The 23,465-nt window shown below is 40.5% G+C and overlaps 1 protein-coding gene across 1 annotated transcript in view; it reads left to right on the forward strand.

The window, feature by feature from the left end:
* The first annotated feature begins 228 nt into the window (after nt 1–228).
* The window catches only part of CAB39L (calcium binding protein 39 like), a 46,844-nt gene continuing 23,607 nt past the window's right edge, over nt 229–23,465 (forward strand). The window contains exons 1-4 of the mRNA XM_062607321.1: nt 229–433; nt 639–870; nt 9,529–9,671; nt 21,676–21,840. Of these exons, the coding sequence (XP_062463305.1) occupies nt 9,570–9,671; nt 21,676–21,840 (267 nt within the window). The 5' untranslated portion in view covers nt 229–433; nt 639–870; nt 9,529–9,569. The remainder of the gene's footprint in view (nt 434–638; nt 871–9,528; nt 9,672–21,675; nt 21,841–23,465) is intronic.

Raw genomic sequence — 23,465 nt, forward strand, 5'->3', positions numbered from 1 at the left:
AATTTATCTGTGCCCCTCCAGTATTATCGTGGTAAAGTGTATGGATCTTTCTGTTACAATATATAGTCAGGCAGCTCAACTTGAGCTTCTCTGGGCAGGACTCCAGTGGAAGATGTGGTGCATGAGCATGTTGATTTTATTATTATCTTGTAACAACAACCCTCCGCTGGGCTCCCTTATTTGCATTTTCAGCAGGACGGCAAGGTGAATAATTTAATTCCAGCAGCCTCCGCCACGTGATGGTGCGGGGACCCGTCAGCGATGCCTTCCCTGTACCGGCGGACTTCGGAGGGGAATGGAAACTTACAGAAGTGATGCGAAATCATCGCATCTCCTCCCTTAACACTGGGGAAATCTCTCAGCAGAACAGTCGCATCTTCCTTTGCTGTGCCATGCGTTCCTCTGACGTGGAGGTTGGGGGGTGTGCGAGCCTGTGAGCAAGACGAGTGAGGGAGTGAGAAGCGGGGAGGGCAGTGGGGGAAAATGCACACCCAGCCACGGAGCTAGTTGGAGCAGGAACGGCGGGGAGCCGGAGCGAGGCCGGGACTCCGGCCGCAGGCAGCGGGGAGTGGAAATTTACAGCTGCTTCTGAGCGCCTGTGCATGCTCAAGCGATCCTTTCTGCTCACACTTTTCCAGAGGCTGACGGCCGCTTGGCAGAAGAGGAGCGGGAGGCTGAGGAGCGGGATCCCTTGTCTCTGCCACGTGTTGGTAATCAGCGTGGGGGAATAAAGAGAAATTAAATGGGAGATAACTGAAAGCGGCTGCCGGCGGCGTGGATTGCGGAGAGGTGGCAGAGCTGTCTTCAGCACCTGGCCATGGGGCTGCACAGGGCTGCCTAGAAGCCCCCACCTTCCCTCACACGGTAAGTGTCGGATGAGATTGTGTCCTCTGAGTGACAGAAAGTTAAGGGATTTAATAAAACTTTTCTTTTTCCAGTTAGCACCAACCTTTTCGTAACAAGCCTCTTGCCTGCTGGTTCTCGATAGTCACGCTGTTAGCTTTTTATAGCTTTGTAAACTGTGTTACCAGGAGTGGCTTTTTAAAGCAGGCAACCCTAAACAATGCTCCTCCTGTTACATAAGGCGCTGGCTCCGCGACCAAGCACTCTGTGTCCATGGAATATCTCTGGAAATGGCTTTATTTACAGTGCAGTTTCCAAAAATAAAATATCTGCAATATATCATTTCTCCTGCTCCTCTCTGCTGGCTGCCTGCAGCTGCAGACTGGCTCTTGAGATGCAGAGGAATGAGAGCGTGGCCACTTGCATAAGACAGTGGGAAGCAGTTAGAGATGAAGATGAACGTGTGTGTGAGCTCTTACAAGAAGCGGCGTATGTAAATTAACCATCTTACACGCATTAGGTCTTGTCAACCTGAAATGCGAATTTTGTGCAATGGGCGATTCACAAAGTTATTATCAGGCAGAGCTTTAAGTGACCTTAAAGGAAGTTTGTTTTTTTTTTCTGAGCAAATACTCTTTCTTGGGCTAATATTAGTAGTAAAGTGAAATTATTGCTATAGAAAATGATGCTAATGTGCTATGAAGCTATTGAAAGTAACACAGCAGGCTTGCTGAGAACATGGTCAAGTAATGCTGTGTAGAGAAGTAACTTTCAGTAATACCCAACAAAAAGCAAAACCAGTATTCACGTTCCTCCTGATGGGTTTAAAGGAAGTCCTATTCACTCTTGGCTGCTGATTATGTTATTTAAATTATATTACCAGTTTCCATTATTTCTACTGTTATTGTTACTACTAGAAATGGAAATTTAACTTGTTTTCCCTTTTACTTAAGTAAATGAAAAGCTGTTAAGTGCTGTTCTGTTAGAACTGTGTGTACTTCATAGACATTAGTTAAGAGACCTCTTTCTGCATGACTGAGGTTGTGGGAGTTTTGCTATGGACTACACTTAGGCATGGAATTTAATTCTTAATCTTTTAGGTTTGAAAGACCTCCATGGTGACAAATGGAAATAGGAATCCCAAATATTCTTGACTCTTGAATCCTGCAAACTTGGTGGTGTAAAGCCACTGGTTTCTTACATTTACAGTTTTATTCAACATAAAGTATTAATTTACTCCTTCTAGCTTCTTCATTAGCATAAGTGGGAGACTTGTGTAATCCTGTGATAGAGATGATTAATTCTGGTGTGAGTATGGTGCCACAGAATGCCACTTCTGCAAGGGTTTAGAGTATGAATGCTGCCTGGCATTGCAGTGTGCAAATGCTGTTTTGTAATAAATATTTTATAATAATAGATGTGGTAGCACAGGACTTGCTGCAATAAAAGAACACTAGGCATCAAAATCAAGCACTCAAAGATTTCCTAACTTTGTCATTTATCTGTACCAATGTACAGATACAGAGTGGATTATCTCTGTACCCCACTTGGGATACTTTCTTTATGTTTGTATCATCACAGATTTACACCCCCTTTTCTCATCATCACCGTCTTCTCATTCTGGGTTTGGCTGATGAATGCCTGAACAGTAGCAACAGCTCCAGCAGCCCTGTCCCTCTACCTTCCTTCAGTCCTCTTCTGACTCTCTTGTGTTGGCCCAGCTCTTTGTAAGACTGTGGGGAGAACTGGACTGGAAACCCTTGTCATCTTTTATTTCCCCACCAGGCCCCATGTGGCACTCCAAACTCCTGTACCATTCTAACAGAGGCTGTGGGGATGTGAGTAGATACGGAGCAGGATGTCACCATCACAGAACACAGCCTTTATCAGACTGTTGCCTCTGTGCCAGATTGCTGTTCAGTGTTTCATTCTACCCCTGTGTTTGCTGAAAGGCAAAGGTTTTTTTATTGAATGGTCATTCAAACACTCAATTAAAAATAAAATTATTAATTTCTTTGAGTGCCTCCACCACAGCATTTGAGTGGAGCATCACTATGAATGCCTTCAGTTTCATGATGGTATTGAACAACTATGTGATACAGGTATTCTCATTCTGTAGATGTGATCAGATTAAGGGCAGAGCTTTCTACATATTTTTCACGTCTGATCTTCGGGATGCTTGCCATCTGGTAAAAAAAAGACATTTGTGGTAATGGCAGGCATTGCTGCAATGTTTTATGTGTTCAGGTGAAGTTTCAGCCAATATCTACCTTCATTCCAGGTAATGCAACAAGTAGCCAACAGCAAGGCTTATGATGAGTAAATTCTTGACCTTTTGAAATAATCTTGTTGCCAGGCAGAGATGGCATTCATTCCCCTTAACCATAAAATTGCCCTTTCTTCTGTTAATCTTGTGTCTTATTTGCAATGTGCCTTCCAAAATCTGCAATTTGTTGAGGATTTGCAGAGAAGTTATTTGTTGTGTAGCCTTGATTCTTTTTGCATATCAGATGAAGCATGGGTTGTATGAGGGGACTGCATGGGAGAGGATGGATTGAGCTTCTCCAGGTGATCAGCACACATGGGAGCTTCCATACCCTGGTTTGAGTTTGTGATCTGTGATTGCAACAACTTCCCCAAATATAGCAGGATTAAGAAATGAGGAGGGAATAAAGTGTCTCTTCTATTATGTAGAAGCTGAATCAGGCAAAATTACGGAGAAAGTGTGCTAATTCAAATATATGGGTCTTGGGTAGATTGGGGTGAATGGGAAATTAAAGTGTCTTTTTCCATTCAAGAAGCTCTCACCCAATCCGAGTTATTGTTTTGATTCTGATCAGTAGGTCACTGAAGGTTGGGAGCTCAGACAAGACAGATGTCTGATACGTGACGGGAAGGAAATTTTTTTGCTTATTCATTTTTGAAGACCAAATGCTTGTCCAGAGGAACGTCTGCGGAGAGTGCATGGATGGGCTCACATGCTCTCCCATTCTTGCCTTCGTGGGCAGCAGGAAGCAGTTGTTACTGAGGTGCTTAACTGAGTCACTTTGTAGTGGGATGGGCTGGTGAGTAAAGTGATGTTGCTGTCTGCATTTTTCCTTCATGATGCTTACTAGCTCAGTTGCACTGTAATCTTTTGGGGAAGTATGAGATCAAAAGCAAAGACGTTGGGGACGATGTCTATAAGCAGAACTAGATCTCTTACTGTACTTTATAGTTGTATTAAAGAGCTCAAGTTACACTGTTGTTTTTTGGTTTTAATGCTTTCCCTTTATGAACAGATCAACTGGCAGAAGAGTTATTTTGAAAACTGATGAAGCACAGGTTTTGGTGTCAGATGATCTAGGTTTCATTCCTGACACAGCAACTGATTTGTCATTTTTTAATGTGGCCTTGGGTGTGTCTTCTAATCTTTCTGTGCTTCAGCTTCTCCCTTTGCGGACAGCAGGGTAACAGCAGGTATATGGGTTTTTTTTTTTTTTTTTTTGGAAATGTGATTTACTCTCAGTTAAATGTTTGCAGAGTTGGAGACCTCTGAGGGAAAGCATGCTCTGACTATGAAGGAATGTTAGGTTACCTTTGACAGTTTACTGAATACACTAATACTCATGTCTTGTTAATCTTGTCCACCTCTGGATTCAACTTGCTGCTTTAGTCTGTGAGATTATTTTCCTTTTTTTTCTGGCACACAGAAACAACCAAACATTTATAAAGTGGTGGTTTTTTGTGTGTTTCTGTAACCTAGAATAAAGCTAGTGCCATTTTTTTTTTTTTCACCCAAACAAACATGGCGTTGTAAAAGTAGGGCTTATAAAATATGCTGGACACTCCAGGTCTGATGGCTGAAACATACTGTTCATACTGATGGCAACAGCAGGCTTTGGAAACCATCGTTCCTCCTACAGTGTTGCCAGGGCCTTTTCCCCATGACCAGGAGAGAAAACCTCTGAGGCCAGGAGAGTCACTCTGGTATGGTACATCTACAGCTGTTTCCCTCCTTGGTCTCATAAGCTCCTCACAAAAGCACCAGTAAAAGAACATCATCACAACTAAATGTTTCAGAAGTTGGCTGGTATCCGTTACAAATTCAGGAGTGTCCACAATGCGTTTTTTGATGTTATAAAAACACATACTGAATAACCATTAAATGAAAAAAATTTTCCTAGAAAGTAGGAAAGAAAGGGGCTCATTCAGCCCTGTTCCTCACTGCCAGATGGCAGTGTCAAAAACTTATGAACAGATGCTCTGTAGTGTGCCTGGTAGAGTTGGTGATTTCAAAATCTCAAAGCTCCAGTGGTTGGAAGCATTTACATTTTCAGCATAAGTTTATTCATCAGCAGTTTATAGCCTTTTGCTTCTGCATAAATAAAGTGTTATTGTTATTTGAGGTGAGATAACTTCTTTGACTTCCCTGTATTTTTATTCTAAGCTTATTAAGGTGAGCACTTTTAGCCTCTTAGACATGCTGGTCTTCCTGTTTTTTTGGCCAGTCTAGGGTCCTTGTCTGCACCCTCTCTAATCTCTGTTGATTTTACTTGACTGTGGGTGTTCAGGGTTGCGTGCAATTTTCTGTATGAAGTTTCATCAGGACTTTGTACAAAGAGATGAATGCCTTTGTGTTTTTACTGGCAATTACTTTCTTAATTCATCACAGACTAGTATGTGTCTTTCTCCTGTGTGTAAAATCTGGGTGTAATCACCAGGTGTCTATCATTTCTCATAGTAAGTCCTCAGCTTGAAGCAGATACGCACAGAGTCATAGAATGGGTTGGAAGGGACCTTTAAAGGTCATCTTGTCCAACCCTCTGCCAGGGGCAAGGATGTCTTTAACCGGATCAGGTTGCTCAGAGGTCTGTCCAACCTGACCTTGAATGTTTCTAGGGATGGGGCATCTGCAGACTCTCCAGCCCTTCTGCTATTCAGCATTATCTAGTACATTCTACTCTTATTTTTTAATCCTATTTTTATTATCTCAGTCCTTGAGGCAATCCAGAGTCTCAGGTAATGATATTCTGGTCCTCTTCTGTGTTGATAATATCTTCCTGTTTTGAGTCACCACAATTTTGGGGTAGGTTCTTCATTCTTGTGCCTTTCTAAATACAATCCTGTCCTCAAATTGCTCTTACCTTCTCAGACAATCAGTTTCCTGTAACATGATAATTTTCCTTCAACCAGTTTATTTTCTACTATATTTAATTTGGTGTATTTCCATGTTACATGCATGGGTTCTACTGTGTTTTCTCTGTCTAAAAATATATTCATAAGGGACTGTAGTGCGAGCTACCTTTGGTAAGCCTGTGTTACATTCTTTTCACTCATCTCTCATCTTTGTGTTTCAGTTATTTTTAGACTGATTTCTTGAGAAAACAAAGCTTATGTGGTCAAACTGTCTGTCTCTCATCGTACTTCTCTTTCCATGTTAACTTTTGAACTTCCTGGCCAATTTCAGGCAACCTTGACAGAGAACTAGGCACTTGGGAAACATGGAGTTCCAAAAAGTGGACTGAAAATAAGCGATGAAAGGAATAGGGAATTTAAACCAAATTAGTGCCTCTACCAAAGAGAAGACCTTCCAAGTAAAGCTTAGAGAGCAGAGACTAATACAAGGAGGAGGATGGGGCAGAAATGCCCAGCTGTGGTAAGAACTTTAGCAAGACCTTGTGCTTCTTTGGTAAAGAATGCAGTCATGAGAAGCAAAGCGGGAGGAGAGGAGTTCTTGTTTTGCCATGTGCCTCATAGGACAACCAGCCACAAGACTGTGGAGTAGAGCTCCCAAATGTCAGCAAAGTGACTTTACTTCCATTTGCATCTACCTGTAATTATGAATAGCACATGTCCCCCTAGATTCCTGAAGCAAAAGGGACTGTAACCTGCAGCTGCCAGTATGTATTTTCTGAAGTGATGCATCATCTTCAGCCACATGTTGATGGGTTAAAACTGTGTCCAGAAAAGGGGTAAATCCAAAAACATTCTTGGATGTACATCTGGGGCTCTTCCCCTTTTTCCTGTGTCACTCCACTTGCATACAGCGGATGCTTCGCTTTGTATGTAAGACTGATAAATGAAGTGAAACAGAGACTTGGCTCTCTTCAGTGCAGGGATGACCTAAACAGTCTCTTGAGTCCCTTCCTGTCCTATTATTGTTGATTTTGCTGTTCTGATTAGGACACTGGTAGATTATGAAGAGAAAAGAAATGATATTTTAGCACTGAGCAGTGCTGTGGTGACTTGGTGGTGGGATGGGAGCTATCAGTGGAAAAGTGCTGGCCTGCCTGTTGGAGTTTTATAGCAAAATTTGTGACTATTTAACTACAGACACCATACTTTAGACAGCTACAGAATTTACTTTGGGGAGGAAAATGTGTTTATAATTTAAAGTCAGCATTTCAGTTAGAAATGTGGACTTCATTTTTTTAAAATCTCAGAACCTCTAGCTCATGTGTACTTCAATTTAAAAATCAAACTGTCTCCCTCTTTATTTTTTCTTGTCTGAGACTTCTAAAAGGGGAAGTTAGAAATACTTCTTTTTCTGAAATGCAACATGCCTGTTCAGCTCCTGCTCTCTGACTCTCTTCCATCTTCACATCCTCATGACATTTCTTCACAGATAATAAAATCATGGAGGATCAGTTTCTTCCTAAAGTGTGTTGTGTATTATTAATCTTCTAACTAGCAGCATGTGTGGGATTAGGGAATGCTTCGTGCTTCCTAGCAGCGTTGAAATGAATTTCTTTTATAATACTGGCATCCCAGTCTTTTCCAGTGGTTGTATGTAGCTGAACATGGCCAAAGGAGTTAGTTGTTAGTATACCCAGTCTTCAGTCTTGCACATTGTCAGGTTGAGGTGTGACTCTGCTCTGTTGCTAGCTGGATGGTACTGCCAAAGCTTGCAGTTGTGAGCTCCATGGGAGCAAGATTCCACAGGAGCCAAGGAGTGGAAGTTACATAGCCAAAACTGCAGGAATAAAAATGAGTTTGAACTGAACTGTGAGGAGTTTGAAAATGGAAATTTGAAAGCCATGAGCTTTCAGACAGTGAGCATGAACATATTCCTGTAAAACTGACCTAGCAACAAATGAGAAGCTATATACAAATTCCCCTGCTCTGGATGCTATAAAGGAACTTCTAGTTTAAATAAGACATTGAAAAATATTTCCTGTGTGTCATAGAAACTGTTCTTACGAAGATGATCTGCAAAAATATTTTTAAGTGTTTTTAATAAGATGTTAGATCAGACTGTATGGATTTTTTTTGTTTTTTTTAAAGTACTCATCTATGGTTTGAATTTTGTACTTGATTGGTTTATATGGCTGCTCTTTATAGTTGTAATAGACGGTATATCTAATCTGGGTATTTATTAATTCCATAGAACATTTGGGAATTAGTAACACATGGATGTATGGCATAAATGAGGCCATACTGCCTGATGGACTCTGTAGTGTGTCAATAGTAAAAACAAAGCATGAAAGGATTGGGATTTTTGGGACCACTGGGTTTTCTTCTTTATACTGTGTGTATTGTGCTCATTTAATACTTGCCTTTAAAAGCTCCTGTATAAAGCTCTTTTTTTTTAATTTATTTTTTTTTTATTTATTATTTAATTGTAAAAGTTGAAGAAGTATAAGGAGATTGAAGTGGTTTGTGTATATATGCACAACTAAGCTTGCAAATGTGTGCGTGGAGAGATGGTGATGGTTGTCTTTTGTTGTGGACAGGGATAAAGGTTTTTTCCCATCCCTTCTTTGTTAGTGTACAAACTAGAGTGCAGCCAAAATGGTGCTGTGCTCCCTGGAAGCCGCCTTAACCAGAGCATATTCCCATCTGTAGTATGTCCATTGACTTCAGCATATTTTTGTATTGGACCCTGAGCAAAACCCTTGAGAATTCACAACTTTATGCTCTGTAGAATCAGCAACTAAGCTATTTGTTTTTTTTTGTGTATAAATACAGTGATGTGGTATTTGCCTTTCCAGACATAAAGAGAAAGAATGTTTTAAACTAAACAAACAGAACCGTTTTCATTAAAATGCTTAATCTTTCATTTAAATGTCACACAAACATTTGTGTCTGTATTTGGGCCTGATTCTTTGTTTTTCATTTAATTCAGGCACTGTTTTACACAAGTGAGATCTGACCCACAGATTCTTGAAGTCTGTCAGGCTTAGGGGATAGCTTAAACTGCTTCCTCTTGAGAAGCTTTAGGCTGAAAAAGAAAAGCAGCTGAAGAAGGAGCAGTGGTGGAGAAGCTGGGGCCTTATCTTGTGGTGCCCTAAACAGAGGATGCTTTTGATATGCTGGTGTTACCTGCATCATGTGGAAGCTGGTGAAGTTTAGCAGAAACCTCTATCAGAAATCTAGTGGAGCCTGCCAGATACTCAGTGTCCAAAAAATGTTGGACATAGGCATAGACTCACTGGGGTGCTGACCTGTAGGTGAGCAGTTTCAGGAAACATTCAGCTCCTGCACTGGTGCTGAGTAGTAGATTTCCACTTGATAATGGTGGCTTGTGAATCCTGGATGAACTTGCAGTAACTGTACATGAGGAATTTTACTCCTCTACTGAGAAGCTGAAGCAAAATACAGTGCCTGAGGCATAAGCTTTTCTTGTTCACTATGTTTTTGTGTTTTTTATTTCATTTTCATATAAACTTTAAAAGCTATTCTTGTTTCTTGTTTGATTTAAAGCAGAACTCTTCTGAAGGAAGAAATCCAGGTGAAGAAAAACCATGCCTTTGTTTAGTAAATCGCACAAAAATCCTGCCGAGATTGTGAAAATTCTGAAAGAAAACATGGCCATATTGGAAAAACAAGAAAAAAAGGCAGACAAGGTATGAAATAATGTTGTTGAAGACCAGTAAGGTTGTTATGCTAGTGATAAAATTGTGTTCGCTCACTGCCGTGATTCTGCAAGCACTTGCACATGAATAGTTTTGTGTTTGAATGGTTCTGCTGAAATCAGGGGGCTTTTGCATAAGTAAAGTACACCAGATATGGGGTCAGACAGAAAATCTTGAGATCCAGGAGCCTTAGCCAGAATGAAGAGTGATCTACTACTACTTCAAACAGTACTGCATCTAATGAAACAGCTTGGAAGGCTATTTGAAAACTACAATACTGTTAATTGTTTTATTAGGATACCAAATGAGGCTGCCAGTTAATGTGTAAGTACACACTACCAATGAACCCTGTTTGCTTGCATAAAATGCCAAACCTGTATGTATTCAGGTATATATAAAAGAGATCTCACTCTGTCAATACTTTCCAACCTTCTGGGTGCTAGTGCTTCCTAAATGACCAGTGTGATCAGCAGGTCAGAGAAGATGATTCTGCCCTCTACTCTGCTCTCATGAGACCCTACTTGGAGTACTGTGTATATTTTTGGGTGTCCCCAACAGAAGAAGAATGTGGAACTGTTGGAGTAAGTCCAGAGGAAAGCCATGAGGATAATAAGGGAGCTGGAGCGCCTCCCATGCAAAGATAGGCTAAGAAAATTGGTGCTGTTCAGCATGGAGAGGAGATTGCATGGAGACCTCAGAGCAGCCTTCCAGAATCGGAAGAGTGCCTGCAAGGATGCTGGAGAGGGACTCTTCATCAGGGACTGTAGGCATAGGACAAGGGGTGATGGCTTTAAACTGATAGAGGGGAGATTTAAATTAGATAGCAATTCTTTACTGTGAGGGTGGTGGTGGGGAACTGGAGCAGGTTGCCAGAGGACGTTGCGAATGTCCCATCCCTGGCAGTGTTCAAGGCCAGGTTGGACAGGGTTTTGAGCAGCCTGGTCTAGCATGAGGTGTCCCTGCCCATGGTATAGGGGTTGGAACTAGATGGTATTAAGGTCCTTTCCAACCCAAACCATTCTGTGATTCTATGAGCTGTACTGTTCATGTTCTAATCACAGTGCTAAGTTTCTGCTGATAATATTGCTCTCCTCCAAGTCTGTGACACAGACTTGAGTAACTTTAGCCACTTTTCCAGTAACCAGTTGAGAAGATGCACCCCAGCGTACAAAATGCTCCCAGTTAGGAATTTGTGCTTACATAAAATCAAATAATTTTTTTTTTTTTTCCTGGCACCTGAGACTCCAGCCTTCTGTAGTATTACTGTAGCAGAATTATATGATTTTAATTAACAACAAACTAATTTTAGGTTAAAACTGAATGTCAGTGGAAACAGAAATAGCTGCTAAGCTAAGTGACATTAACACTGTTTTTGTGCAGCTGCTGTTTGTGTGTGCATGTTGTGCTTCCCCCACCTTGCGAATGAGGCAGTATTAAAACAAGCCCAACCCAAAAGGTAGGCATGGAGTCCTTCACACTATGAGTGAAATCCTCTTGAAACTTTTTGGTTCAAAGCAAATAGCTCAGTGTGTGTTAATTATGTAAGATCAGTCACACGGATTTCAGGGAGCCCTCTGGTATTTGATGTATCATGCTGAAATATCTTCAGTTAACTGAAAGCACTGAGGGAATTTGACTCTGAACTAAAACTTAAAATAAGTAACTAAATAAACCAACAGAAACTTCTCTCTGCAGAATTCATCTTTCGAAGCCTGATTAAAGAAGACATTCAAAGCAGAAGCTTTAGACTAGGGTTTCTTTTCTGTTTGCTCTGCAGCGTGACTCCTCTTGGTTGTGGTTTGGAGGATTTTTAGCTTTCAGCTGGTTTGTTTATTTGGGTGTCAGTGACAAAAGAGGAGAAATTCAGACTTAGAAAATCAAGAACTCAATGTGAATTTTTCATAAAAGTCAGAACAGCTGGTGTGTGTTTTCCTCACAAAGCAAAAGAGATGGAAGCATTCCCCTGGCATCCCTATTAGGGATGGAAACAGCTCATGAATTTAATGATGACACTTATTTTACAAGAGGAGGTTAGTTTTCAGTATTTTCTGCCATACTTTATCAGTATGGGATGGAGGCTGTTCCTGACAAGGAGAAAGGAGGAAGCGGGGGACAAGTCAGTTGCTTCAGCAGCAAGGCAGAAAATCAGCCTGTTCTATGATGGTATTCACAGATACGCTTTATGTGGCTTGTTGACCTGGGACTTTGCTTTGCAATGTAGAGGAAGCACACAGAAGGGAAGATGTTAGAGTCCTCAGCAATGCTACCTTTCATTGAAAGTGTTGCACTGAGCCTGTCCAGAAATACCTATTGAAAATAGATGTATTCATTCTCTTGAGTTTAGGGAAGTGAATGGTAAGAAGCATCTTTGGTGCAGTGGCAACAATAAACTTTAAAACTGGCAGGAAAAATAACTCTTGCAAAAAACAATCACCCCATTGCATCTCTTACTATCCATACAGTTTTGTTAGCTTAGTAAAACCATTTTTAAGGGTTGCTTGTGTTTTGAGAAGAAAAGGCAAGGAGGAGACTTTCAATGGCACACAGGTTTTCAAACCTTACTTAGTAAAACTGATGAATAACGTCTTTTCATGAGTATGACTAGAGAAATTTAAGTGAAACAAAAGCAAAGCAAAACAAAGCACAGTGCTGTACTCTGTGCTCTTCAAAACCTGGCAAGGTTCTAAAATTTACCTCCGGTTTGATTTCCAGAGGGAGAGGAAACGTGTCAAATTTTCATAAAAGGGCCCAGAAGTTTGGCTCCCTGCAAGAGCCAGAGACCCTGGATATCCCAGGGCTTGTTTTGGACCCTGTGGGCCTGTGAATGCAGAAGTTTGGGAATTGGGGCTCTCCAAGTTTTCGGGTTTCTGGCTTTTTGTCTGCTGCGGGAACTGGAGGGTTACTGTTGTGCCTGACCATAAACCCGAGGTTCCCAGGACTTCTAGGAGCATTCCTGATTCTGCTTCTGTGCAGAATAGCTTCCAACAAGGACTTGCCTCGGGTACTTAAACAGGAAGATTTATCCTGTGACAATTGAGCTGTTATTGTAGTACAGCCAATGTGGTATGTGGGCTGAGAGAGCTAAAAGTTGCTAATACAGCCAGAATTGGCAGAGAAGTGTGGCAAAGCCTGAATTAACTGCAGGGCTGGTGAAGAACCTCCTCATTTCCTTTCCCAGCTGAGAAATTCTAAGTTTGAGGTGAAAATGCTCTGGGCAGCTGCGGAGGCGCAAGGTTGGACAGGGAGGGGTTTGATGCTTCTAGCAGAACTTTGTGGGACTTTCAGCAGGAACCATCTGTGCCTTGGAGGGGCTGTTTTTAAATAGTATGTTATTTAAAATGATCATTCCTACCAAGTTATGCAGTATGCAGGTAGAAGGAGCTTTACAGCAGATCAGTTAAGGCTCTATGAGCAATGGGAGAAGGGGGAGGGACACAACTTGGTAAATAGGATGCAGAGAAGCCGATTTTAAGTGTAAAGGCAATCCTGCATATTTTCTGAGGCTCCTTGCCATGTGCACACATCATATACAGATGTTTGCACCCTTTCTTAATGATACTTTTTGTTATTGAATAGGACCCATTCAGATTTTGACTGAGCTCTCTTGACTGGACTAGCATCTATCTTCTTAGATAAAGATTGAATTTAACCGAGTTCCTCCATGTATCTTTTTTTTAACTATGAATGCATGTAGTGTTGCCACAATGCTTTTTTAAAACTCTCAGCTGAAAAATAGGCTAAGTTTGAATGTTTGGTTCTTTCATTTTATGGGGTTTTTTTTTGTTTGTTTGCTTGCATGGATATATGTGTACCTAAAGCTTTGACATTTTCTCAGCTACATTCTGATGGTTCATAGAGCTCAGGTTGAAAAGTGCCACCACACATGGATCCTTTCCTCTGAAGTGCTCTTCCTAATATCTTGGTTTTAATTTTTTTTAATGACATCTATTTTAAAGAAGATATTGCAGCACTGTCAAATCTAATATCTGGGAGATCAAGTAGGATAAGACAGAACTGAAAAAGTGGACTAAAGCTGCCTTGTCTTCTTTATCAGACGTCCTCATTCCTTCCAACATTTGAAATATATAAGGTGTTCTTGTAGCACGTACAATTGCTGTCATCCTGTTCAGGCTTGATGTGGTGAAGAACAATTAATTACATTTTATTATAGAATTCTATAAATGCTATAAAAAGTTAATCTCTGTCATGCAGAAGCAAGATGTGCTTGGATTTAATGAGAAATACCCATTCTGGAATGAACTAGAAAAACAGGGACATATTTAAATACCTAGGAGATGAAGCCTTCAGAGCTTAGACTCTGTTCCTTCTTTCTGCCATGAACTCCGGTAGTGTTTGGAGGATGCACTTAAATAGGGAGCAAGAGAGGAGAAATCCAGGTATCAAGCAGACAGATCTGCTTGAACCTGAGGAAGAACAGACAGCATGTGACGTGCTGGCCATGCCACTGCATTTATTACTGATATGGTGCCATGTCCTTTGTTAATGGATGTTGTAAAAAAGCACATTAATAGAAATGATGCCGGACCCATGTCACGAGAAAAGGGGAGTGACAACGTGACTTCTCCACATCTTGTGTTCATTGCTAAGTCTGGTCTGCACAATGCGTTGCAGATGGCATCTAGTATGTCATCGAAGGGTGTCCTTAAACACATCACTCTCACTGCTAACTAGACACCCTTGGGTGCGGCAGCTGTAACTCAGTGCCATCTGCAGTTCCTACAGGTTTGGTAACATTTTCTGAACCTGCCCTGCAGCAGAAGCCTGCAGAGTGGCACAGGCTTTTTAATTTAGTACAGCAAACAGATCTGGAGTCCATTGAAACTTGGCCCGATCTCTGTGCTTGGCCTAGGTGGGCTGAAAGTTTTACAGTTTCTAGCATAGCTGGTCTAAGACTTGGGTTTGTGGCAGAAGATGAACCCAAGTGAGTTAGAGCTGGTTTAGGTCACTGTGCTGTTTTCCCTGGCAGGCAGAACTGTAGGCTGCAGCACCTTTAGTCAGTGTTCAGAAACGTAGTGAAGCTAGATGTAAAATAACCTGAAGTGTCTAGCTTCTGCCTCTTTCACTTGCATATATCTAACAAGACTGCTTGCTCAGGTAGGTCACTGCAATCTGTCTTTTGTTTCATCTCTATCTACTGTAACAAATTTGATGCTGTTCAAAAGGGTCAGGAAGGCAGCACTTTATTAAGGCTACAGTTGAAAGACTGTAAGATTTCCAGACAAATTTTTATGTCAATAAATCCTGCCCTTTTACCTCACAATAATGAAGCCATTATCAGCTCCTGTTCACCTTGCTAGCTCCTGTTTTGATAAAATGACTGGGGACCAGGGTGCAGGATGAGGTGCGTGCGGAGGATGTGATGTGCATTTTCATGGAAGAATGGTTGTGAGACTACTGTGAACATGGATAATCATGGATGTGATTCTGCAGCTGCCAAAGTCAGTTGTAAAATTGCCTTCAACTTCATTGCTGCACACAGAAACTGAGAGAATGAGATAAGAAGGGCTTGGCCTTCCTTCCAGCTCTGCATGTCCTGAGGTTTTGTGGGGCATTTCATGTTTCAGCTTCTCTGTTCTGCTGAAGCCTGTTAGTGCTCTAGAGTTGGGAGAAACTCCAGATACAATTAGGTACTGGTGCTGAGAGTTAAAAGTCTCATCTGTTGCCTTTTTTTATAAGTATTTTTAAGGATTTTACAACCTCCAGTCCTGTGTTAAGTGCAGGATTACAGGATTAACAGTGGGAAAGGAATTTATGTTCAGGTGGGGCAAACCTGTCTTATTAATTTAATTATACGTCTTTTTACAAGGCGTTTCCCTGTTGTGCTTGCTTGGCCAAATTGTCTTTGCCAGCTTCCTTGAGTTCTATTATTTTGCTAAATGGCAGAGTTCATGCTTCCTGACCCAAAAAGTCCACAATTTGTTCCTGTATATCTGTTAAGCATGAAATTCTACCAAGAATAAGTCAGTTGGGATGACCCTGAAGCTACATAGATGTTGGATTTGCATTCTGCTAATGGCTCTTAAAGGGAGTCCTAACAGTTGCATGTAGAGAGAGTTGTATTGGCACTATTCTTTTAGGAGGAAAATTGGTTTGAATCACACAGAATATTTTTAAGCAAGATAAAGCCAAACCAAGGAGCTTTTTGCTTTTGGTTGTAATATATAGCATGGAATACTGGCAGGTCACTGAATCACGCATTGGAGTATTTAACATCACACTGGCAGGCATCTGTGTGTGTTACTTTCTGCTGCTGTGCAAGTAAGCAAGAGCTTAGAAGGAGATTTTTGCCCTGGAAATATACAAGGTGCATAAACAGAAGCTATACGATCCTATTTGCCATATTCTTATGAACAGCTGAGGATTTCTTGATCACTATGCAGATGACAGATGTCAGACATCCTATATTTTTCTTATGTATATTTGGTATCTGAGTTTGGAAAGGTGGAAAAAGTTCATGCAGTCTGCTTTTTTCTTCACTGTTATAGTTGGTCATAAATGTTATATTAAGTTCCTGGATGAGTAGAAGTAAGAATAAGCCCTTCTGACCTGTAACGTATGTACATATGTGTGAAACCTCTAACCTGTTGGTGAAACAGAGGTAAAATAGAGACAAGCCACTGAAAGCTTTGAAAAGTTGCAGTTCAGGTGTAGGAGCTTAGATTGTTGATTATTCAAGGCCTGATACTTTTCCCATTACCATTTCTGTAATCTTCTTTGGAGAGGCATAAAAAGATGCAATGCAGCTACATGGCATAACAGGAGATCCATCTGTCTCTGACAAGCATAACAGGTATGGACTGTGAGCACTTACTATGACCCTTTTAAAATAAACGTGAAACTGCCCTAAGTGGCTAAGGAGGGGAAGGTCAGGGTTGGTCAACAGAGGTAATTTTTATTAAGCTAGTTGAAATAGCTGAAAAATTTAAGTTGCTGAAATTGAGGACTGTTGGTAAAGTATCTCTGTTTTTAAAAGCCTGACTTTATGAAGTTTTGATTTCTGAAGCCAAAGCTCTGCTTTTTGTTTTTTTTTTGCTTTATCATGCACAAACAGTGTTGCAAATAAAACAACTTAGCCTTTGAGTATAGAAAGTCCCAACTCATGTGATTATGGAAATAAAAATTCAGCTTTCTGTATGAAAAACAGGTAAGACCTTTGTTTTAGCCTTCCATGCTCCTCTTTAAAATCTCTCTGGAAGATTTTAGAAGAACAGAAAAAAAGACTTGTAGGATTTCTTTGTAATCCCTTTGTGAAAAAAAAAATAAGAAATTGTGGAATACAGAGAAAAAAATTAACCATTATTTAGCATTCTTTAATAATGCTAAATTACTGCCCTAAGAATGTTGTCATGCACTTTGCCCCCCCTGTAAAGATTAGTCAAAAAAAAAAATAGATAAAATTCAAAAATTGCCTTCTAGGTCTGGCAAAGCAAGTTAAACTGAAGAACCTGGTATTAACACTGTGGGAAAGAAAGCTCAGCCCTGGAGTATGGAAATATTCCAGTGTAGGCATAGTAGTGCTACCCGTTCTGTATAATAAAGGCTGGACCTTTGGAACCAAATGGGCTGGTCTTCACATGCATGGTAGCTACAGAAAGGAGAGTCCTGATGTCTTTCAGGGAAGATTTGTTGTTTTTTCTTCATATAGAATTTCAGGGAATGATCTCTTCATAAGATCCTTTCTTTGTGTTATGGTCCCATTAAATCAACAATTATAAGACTTGAATCTATGAGGAAAACAAGCTTGAGAAAAGTATGCTTAAGTCAAGGTTTCCAGGTCTTGTTGTTGGTAGGTTTGAAAAGACACATTGATGCTCACAAAAAATCAACTTTATAAGGGGAAGTTGAACAACCTTATAATTTGACTTGGAGAACTTATATAGGCTTATCTATGTTGTCAGTTTTCCAGCTCCAAGTCTATTGTACATCATCTAGTCTAGCAGGGTTAGCAGAGTAATCCAAGGATTATTAGATTTCAACATTTACACAAAACATTTTATTTCAAAATAGATCCAGAAACCTCTTGCCGGTCACTATAAACAATGCTTTGTGGATAAAAAGTTACTTCTTGTTCAAATTAACTTGTTAGTCCTGTGTTGGGTGAAAGCAGAGAAGAAATGGCCAGTATTGATAAAACTGCCTTCACTGTGCAGGTCAGTATAGGTAGTGCTCTCCTTTACTGCCCTTACACAGCTATTGCAAATCAGCCTTGTAACTCGAGACTTAGCCATATACCCACCCTGAATTTTAGTGTTCTGTGGTGGTAACTGGATCATCCCAAGTTTGAGTGTTGTGAACTGAGATGCCTGTAGGCTATAAACCTGCAAGTTTCTTCACTGGAAGGATGAATAAGGCTGCCCAGGAAAGTGGTGGAATCATTGTCCCTGGAAGTGTTCAAAGACCATGTAGATGTGACCCTTAGTGACATGGTTTAATGGTTGACTTGGCAGAACTGGGGTAATACTTGGACTTGATGATCTTAAAGGTCTTTTCCATCCTAAGTTGTTTTTGGAGGTCAAGATCCTGACATCTGTGCAGTGACAGCAATGCAAACACTAAATTGATCTGTGTGCTGGGAATCAGCTTGCGTTTCATCTTGTGCTCTGTTGTTCCTGTTTGCAACTTTAACTGTCCAAAGTTCGGCATATCTCATTTTTGACATTTGCATGTAATATATATAAGCTGTTCTGTTCAGGATTCTTTGTTTAGTATTTTCCTCTCCCTGTTTTTTTTTCTCCTCTGTTCACACCAGCTTCTCTAAATATAATGGCATACATTTAGTCATAATGTAAAAGACTCATGTCTAGAAGCCAAAAGGAAAATCTGCTAGAAATAAGATTGTGCTTAATTGCAAGATTGAGGCAAATGGCTTAAAGTGCTTTGATATTTCATGAAACCTTTTCTTTTGCTCTGTAATTTCTGCTGAAGTGGCAGTTGCAGCGCTTTGCTATTGTTGCTTATGGAAAATAAAAAGTAGCATGGAAGTCGTGATAGGCTTTGGAATTTCTAGCAAATCTTTTTTTCCTGTTGTTACTGCAGTTCTGCTTGTGGCATTGCTGAAGGAAGGGTGCCTTGCTGAGGCTTTTGTTAGTTTTTGCACATTCTCCTAAAGAGGATAAGAATGAGTCTGGCTTCTTATGACAAAGCTGTTCTGCAGCTATGTTTCTGTCATTTGTATTATTTGTTGTTTGTTTTGGACAGATCTTGGGTCTTTGGATCTTGGAATGTCTTTTTGTTTTACTTTTTTTTTTTTTTTCTTCTGAGTCTTGGACAAGTTTCCATCCCAGAACCAGTGCTTATGTACTAGGATATTATTGTAAAAATGCTGTGAGATTAAGTGGGAATGTCAAAATGGAGGGTAGAAGTGGCTGTTATTTTAAGAATCTGTGTTTGGGATTACAGTTTTCCTCTGGACAGATTATGAAGGATAGGCACCAACAAGCTGTCCTTAAATTTGACCAGGAATGGCTTTTGGTGATGAGTTGAATGACAAACCAGACTATCCAGTGGATGTGAATGAGGAGGAAGTTAAACATGAAATGCAATTTGCATGAAGAAAAGCTGAGAAGATGAGCGGGTGGGATGGCAGATGATTAGAGAAATACAGCTGTGGTGCTCAGTTGTGCCCATCAACACCACAGTGTTCTGTAGTTTTGTTTTCTCTTTCATTTTGCTTTTTGCCCTCCTTTTTGAAAATTAAACCTAAAGTTGAGTCTTGCAGAGATTTTTCTATATATCGGGACTACTTATACTTGAAAGGAAAGGAATTAATGTGTTGTTTACCACAGAATGCCAGAGATTCACACCCTGCCCAGAATGGATGAAAAGCCAAAAATCTATGGGTTTTTCCTTTGATCTGAAAATATTTGCACAGCTCTTATAAAGATTTAGAGCTTTAGTTTCCAAGATAGCACCCCTGTTGTTAATCCCATCTGTACTCTGTGGGATATCTCTAGTGACATACCACTGACATTTGAGGTAAAAATAGGCTCTTTTGCTGAGTGATGGTAAGAAATAAGACTTTGCTGTGGTTAAAGTTATCACATAGTCATATTCATTTACACAGTGCTCATCATGACCTATCTCAACTAGCAGAAAACTGAGAGTAGGTACAAACAGATTGGGGGAGAGCATTTCTTTATTGTGTGCAAAATCAATCTTTGAATCTTCCAGGTAGGTGTAATGTGAAAGTGGCTTTTTATTGGGGTTTTGGTTTTGCTTTTTTTTTTTGTTTGTTTTTAAGGATTTCTAGGCTTTTTCTAGGATTTTTATTCACTGGTGTACCTGTGACTTAAATCTGTATTAAAGTGTTGGGAGATCAGCAGCACTTGAGAGATACCTCTCTGGAGCACTGTGGTTTTATTTTATGGAGATTAGTGGGGTGGTATGAAAGTATGACATTTTTCCTTTGAGTTTATGTGAGAGAGATACCGAAATTGCTGATCTGGCTTTGCATATCCTTTAATGTCCAGTTAGCTTTTATAGACGACTCCTGGGTTTTCTGTCCATGTCTTTATGTTTATTTTTTTCCCCTGCTAAACTAATGAAACACTAATTTCAAATAAAGGTTTTGCAATATCGGTGTGAAATGCTGTCCTGTCTTCAGCATCTTTAACCATCTTGGCTGGCACTTAGTTGTCATTCTCAGCTTTGCTTTCAAACCTGTCCATTACTTCCTTCTTACTCCCTGCCAAAAAATCTAACACAGGTTTGCTGTGGGTCATGCATGTATTAAATATACCCCTGCCCAGGAAGAGCTATTGCCTCCATAGCCCCATGGTTGAGGGTGGTGGGATTTAAAGCATGTACACATGTGAAAAAGTAACACCTTTGCTCCAGAGAATCTTTATTTATATGAAGTGGAACAAACCTGGGAGGAGAGTGTGGGCCAGACCATTTGGGAAATGGGCTGTTGTTGTTCTCTTTTAAACCTGCTGACTGCCACAAACACTAAGCTGTTACCTGTTTATATGTATTTCTCTTTCATTTTCCTGTTATAATCTTTCTGGTCAAGACATTCTGCAAGGTGATTCATGATTTGTCCTTTACATTAGATACCTGAAACTTTGTACAGAATTAGCATACAGTAGATGGGAGCAAAAGATTAAAGACTTATTTTAGTTCATTTGGAGGCAGCTGTGAGCTTTACTAAAGCAAATTAGAATCATAGAATGGTTTGGGTTGCAAAGGACCTTAAGAGCATCTAGTTCCAACCCCCACTCCCATGGGCAGGGACACTTCACAGTAGATCAGGTTGCTCAATTGTTTCACTTAATGAATTCACCAACCTGAGACTGAAGGGTCTGCGTGCTCAGGAGGCAAATCGCTTGTGGATGATGGTAGCTCAAACCACACTTGATGAGGAGAGATAGGTGGTGGCAGTACAAAGCTGGCAGGGTGTCCTGGTTTCAGCTGAGATAAAGTTAATTTTCTTCCTAGTAGCTGGTACAGTGCTGTGTTTTGGATTGAAGATGAAAGTGATGTTGATAATTCATGGATGTTTTAGTTGCTGCTGAGCAGTGCTTACACAGAGCTGAGGCGTTTTCTGCTCCTTACCTTACGCCACCAGCGAGCAGGCTCGGGGTACACAAGAGGCTGAAGGAGACACAGCCAGGCTAGGTGACTCAGCTAACCAAATGGGTATTCCAGACCATATGATGTCATGCTTGCTATATAAACTAGGGGAAAAGCTGGTCGAGGGCTGCTGCTCAGGAACTGCCCGTTTTATGCCTGTGGTCTGTAAGTGGTGGCATGCTGTGTTTAAATTGAAAGTAACTGTGCTTGTGTAGGACCTGCAGAATCCAGTGTGAATCCTCCAGCCTCAGGAATTACATAAAGTTGTTAAACCATTTTACAACAGATAACAGTCATTGTCGTTTAGAAGCTTTGGTTTTGAACTGCTTGTCTTTTAAAGTAAAATGCTTTTTTTCTTCTTCCATTTTTTTTTTTTAAACAAAACCTGTGTGCTGGCAAACAGGCATCAGAGGAAGTGTCAAAATCTCTGCAAGCAATGAAGGAAATTCTGTGTGGGACCGCAGACAAGGAGCCACCTACAGAAATTGTGGCTCAGCTGGCACAAGAGCTGTACAACAGTGGCCTTCTAGTGACACTTATTGCCAACCTGCAGCTGATAGATTTTGAGGTAGGTCAGCATCCAGAAACCTTTTCACCTCCTTGGTCTCAGTGTTGTCAGTGAGTAGAGCTGTATTTTTCTGAAGTCTAAATAATTTCATTGCATTCAAAACTGGTTTTCATGTGCTGTAGAAAGCAGCTGCTGTAGATTGGTCAGTGTCCTGATAGATACACTCAAATACTGGAAGTAAATGCAATGCATCTGATTTTTTTTATTAAAAAAAAAAAAAAGAGATTGCCATGTGTATCCAAACAAGATAGGAAATGATGCTGAGAATACTATTTATGACCGATGTTGTAAACTGTGGTGAACCTCCTTGGGATTGTGAACTAGAGACAGCCACTGTCTTTGAAGAGAATGTCCAATTTCGAAAGGGGCAGGCACAGGGAATAAAAATAATTGAAATCATGGGAAAATCTCATGTGACAAACACTGCAAAAAATTTGTGTGCTTTATTGAGAGAAAGGGAGGTAAAAAAGGTGTTGAAAACTGACTTTGACAGCAGCTGGCAAGGTAAATTGGGTTGCCCCCACTTAATGATTTGATTAAAAGAAGAAAGTAATATAACTTTTTTTTGAAATATTAAAATGAATATGTATGGGTATATAATTTAATTTCATGTAGTTATATAAAAAAATATACATTCCATAGAACTTTGCCAGTATTCTTGTTAAAGCCAAAAACTATGTAGAGAACTACAAAGACCACTGAACTTGCTTATAAATAGTGAGAAGAATTATGGTAGAAAATATTGCAGTGATTCAGGATAATTATAAACACTTTTAACTGACCTTTGACTGGTAAGGACTGGGAAGAAACTTTGTCACTGACAGGTCATTACAGTGTTCCTGTGGTCTATGGTCATCTGGGATAACGGTCCACAGGGACTGCTGAGTCCCATGATTTCTGTGTTTCCCAGATGCAGTGATTCATCACAAATGTCCCAGAGTTTCCGAACAGTGAGAAATCCCCAGCTCCCAGGAGTCAGACCCTCACTGCTGAGGTCTGAAGCAGGAGCAGTAGCCAATGTATAGGGCATGGCAGCTGCTGAATTTAAAAATCGGTTCCCTAGAGAGATCGTCTGTTGCTCCCAGGGCCGCTTCTTGTGGGAGTTACTTTCTTCTGAAAGTTTTCTTCTATTACTGAAGTTTTTGTTGTTTCATTTTCTTTCCATATTGTAAATGAATGAAAGGGAGACGTGGTAGGAAAGTTATGGTTTCTTTTTCCCCTCTCTTCCTCATGCCCCTAGTAAAGCCAGGGTGCCCTATCCCTGCCAGTGTGCAAGGCCAGGTTGGAGAGGGTTTGAGCAACATGGTCTAGTGGGAGGTGTTCCTGCCCATGGCAGGGGGTTGGAGCTACGTGATCATTAAGGTCCCTTCCACCCCAAACCATGCTATGATTCTATTTATTTTGTATTGTTTTTTGCAAGTTGTGTTAGTGGAGATCTCTTACTTTTCCTCAGGTCAGGAAGTTTGTTGGTTTGGGGTTTCTTTTTTTAATGTTAGAATTTATTGAGGTCCTTTAAATTGTCTTCTCCTGCTACCCCTGGTTACCGTTAAATGTCTTAATTACAAAAACAAACCCAAACCTCCAAAATCCAGTAGTTTATTTATTTAAGAAAAAAAGGGGGGGGG

This window comes from Pezoporus occidentalis, unplaced genomic scaffold, assembly GCF_034315485.1.
Source record: "Pezoporus occidentalis ecotype Australia unplaced genomic scaffold, CSIRO_AGI_Poc_V1 ctg122, whole genome shotgun sequence".
Classification (NCBI taxonomy): domain Eukaryota; kingdom Metazoa; phylum Chordata; class Aves; order Psittaciformes; family Psittacidae; genus Pezoporus; species Pezoporus occidentalis.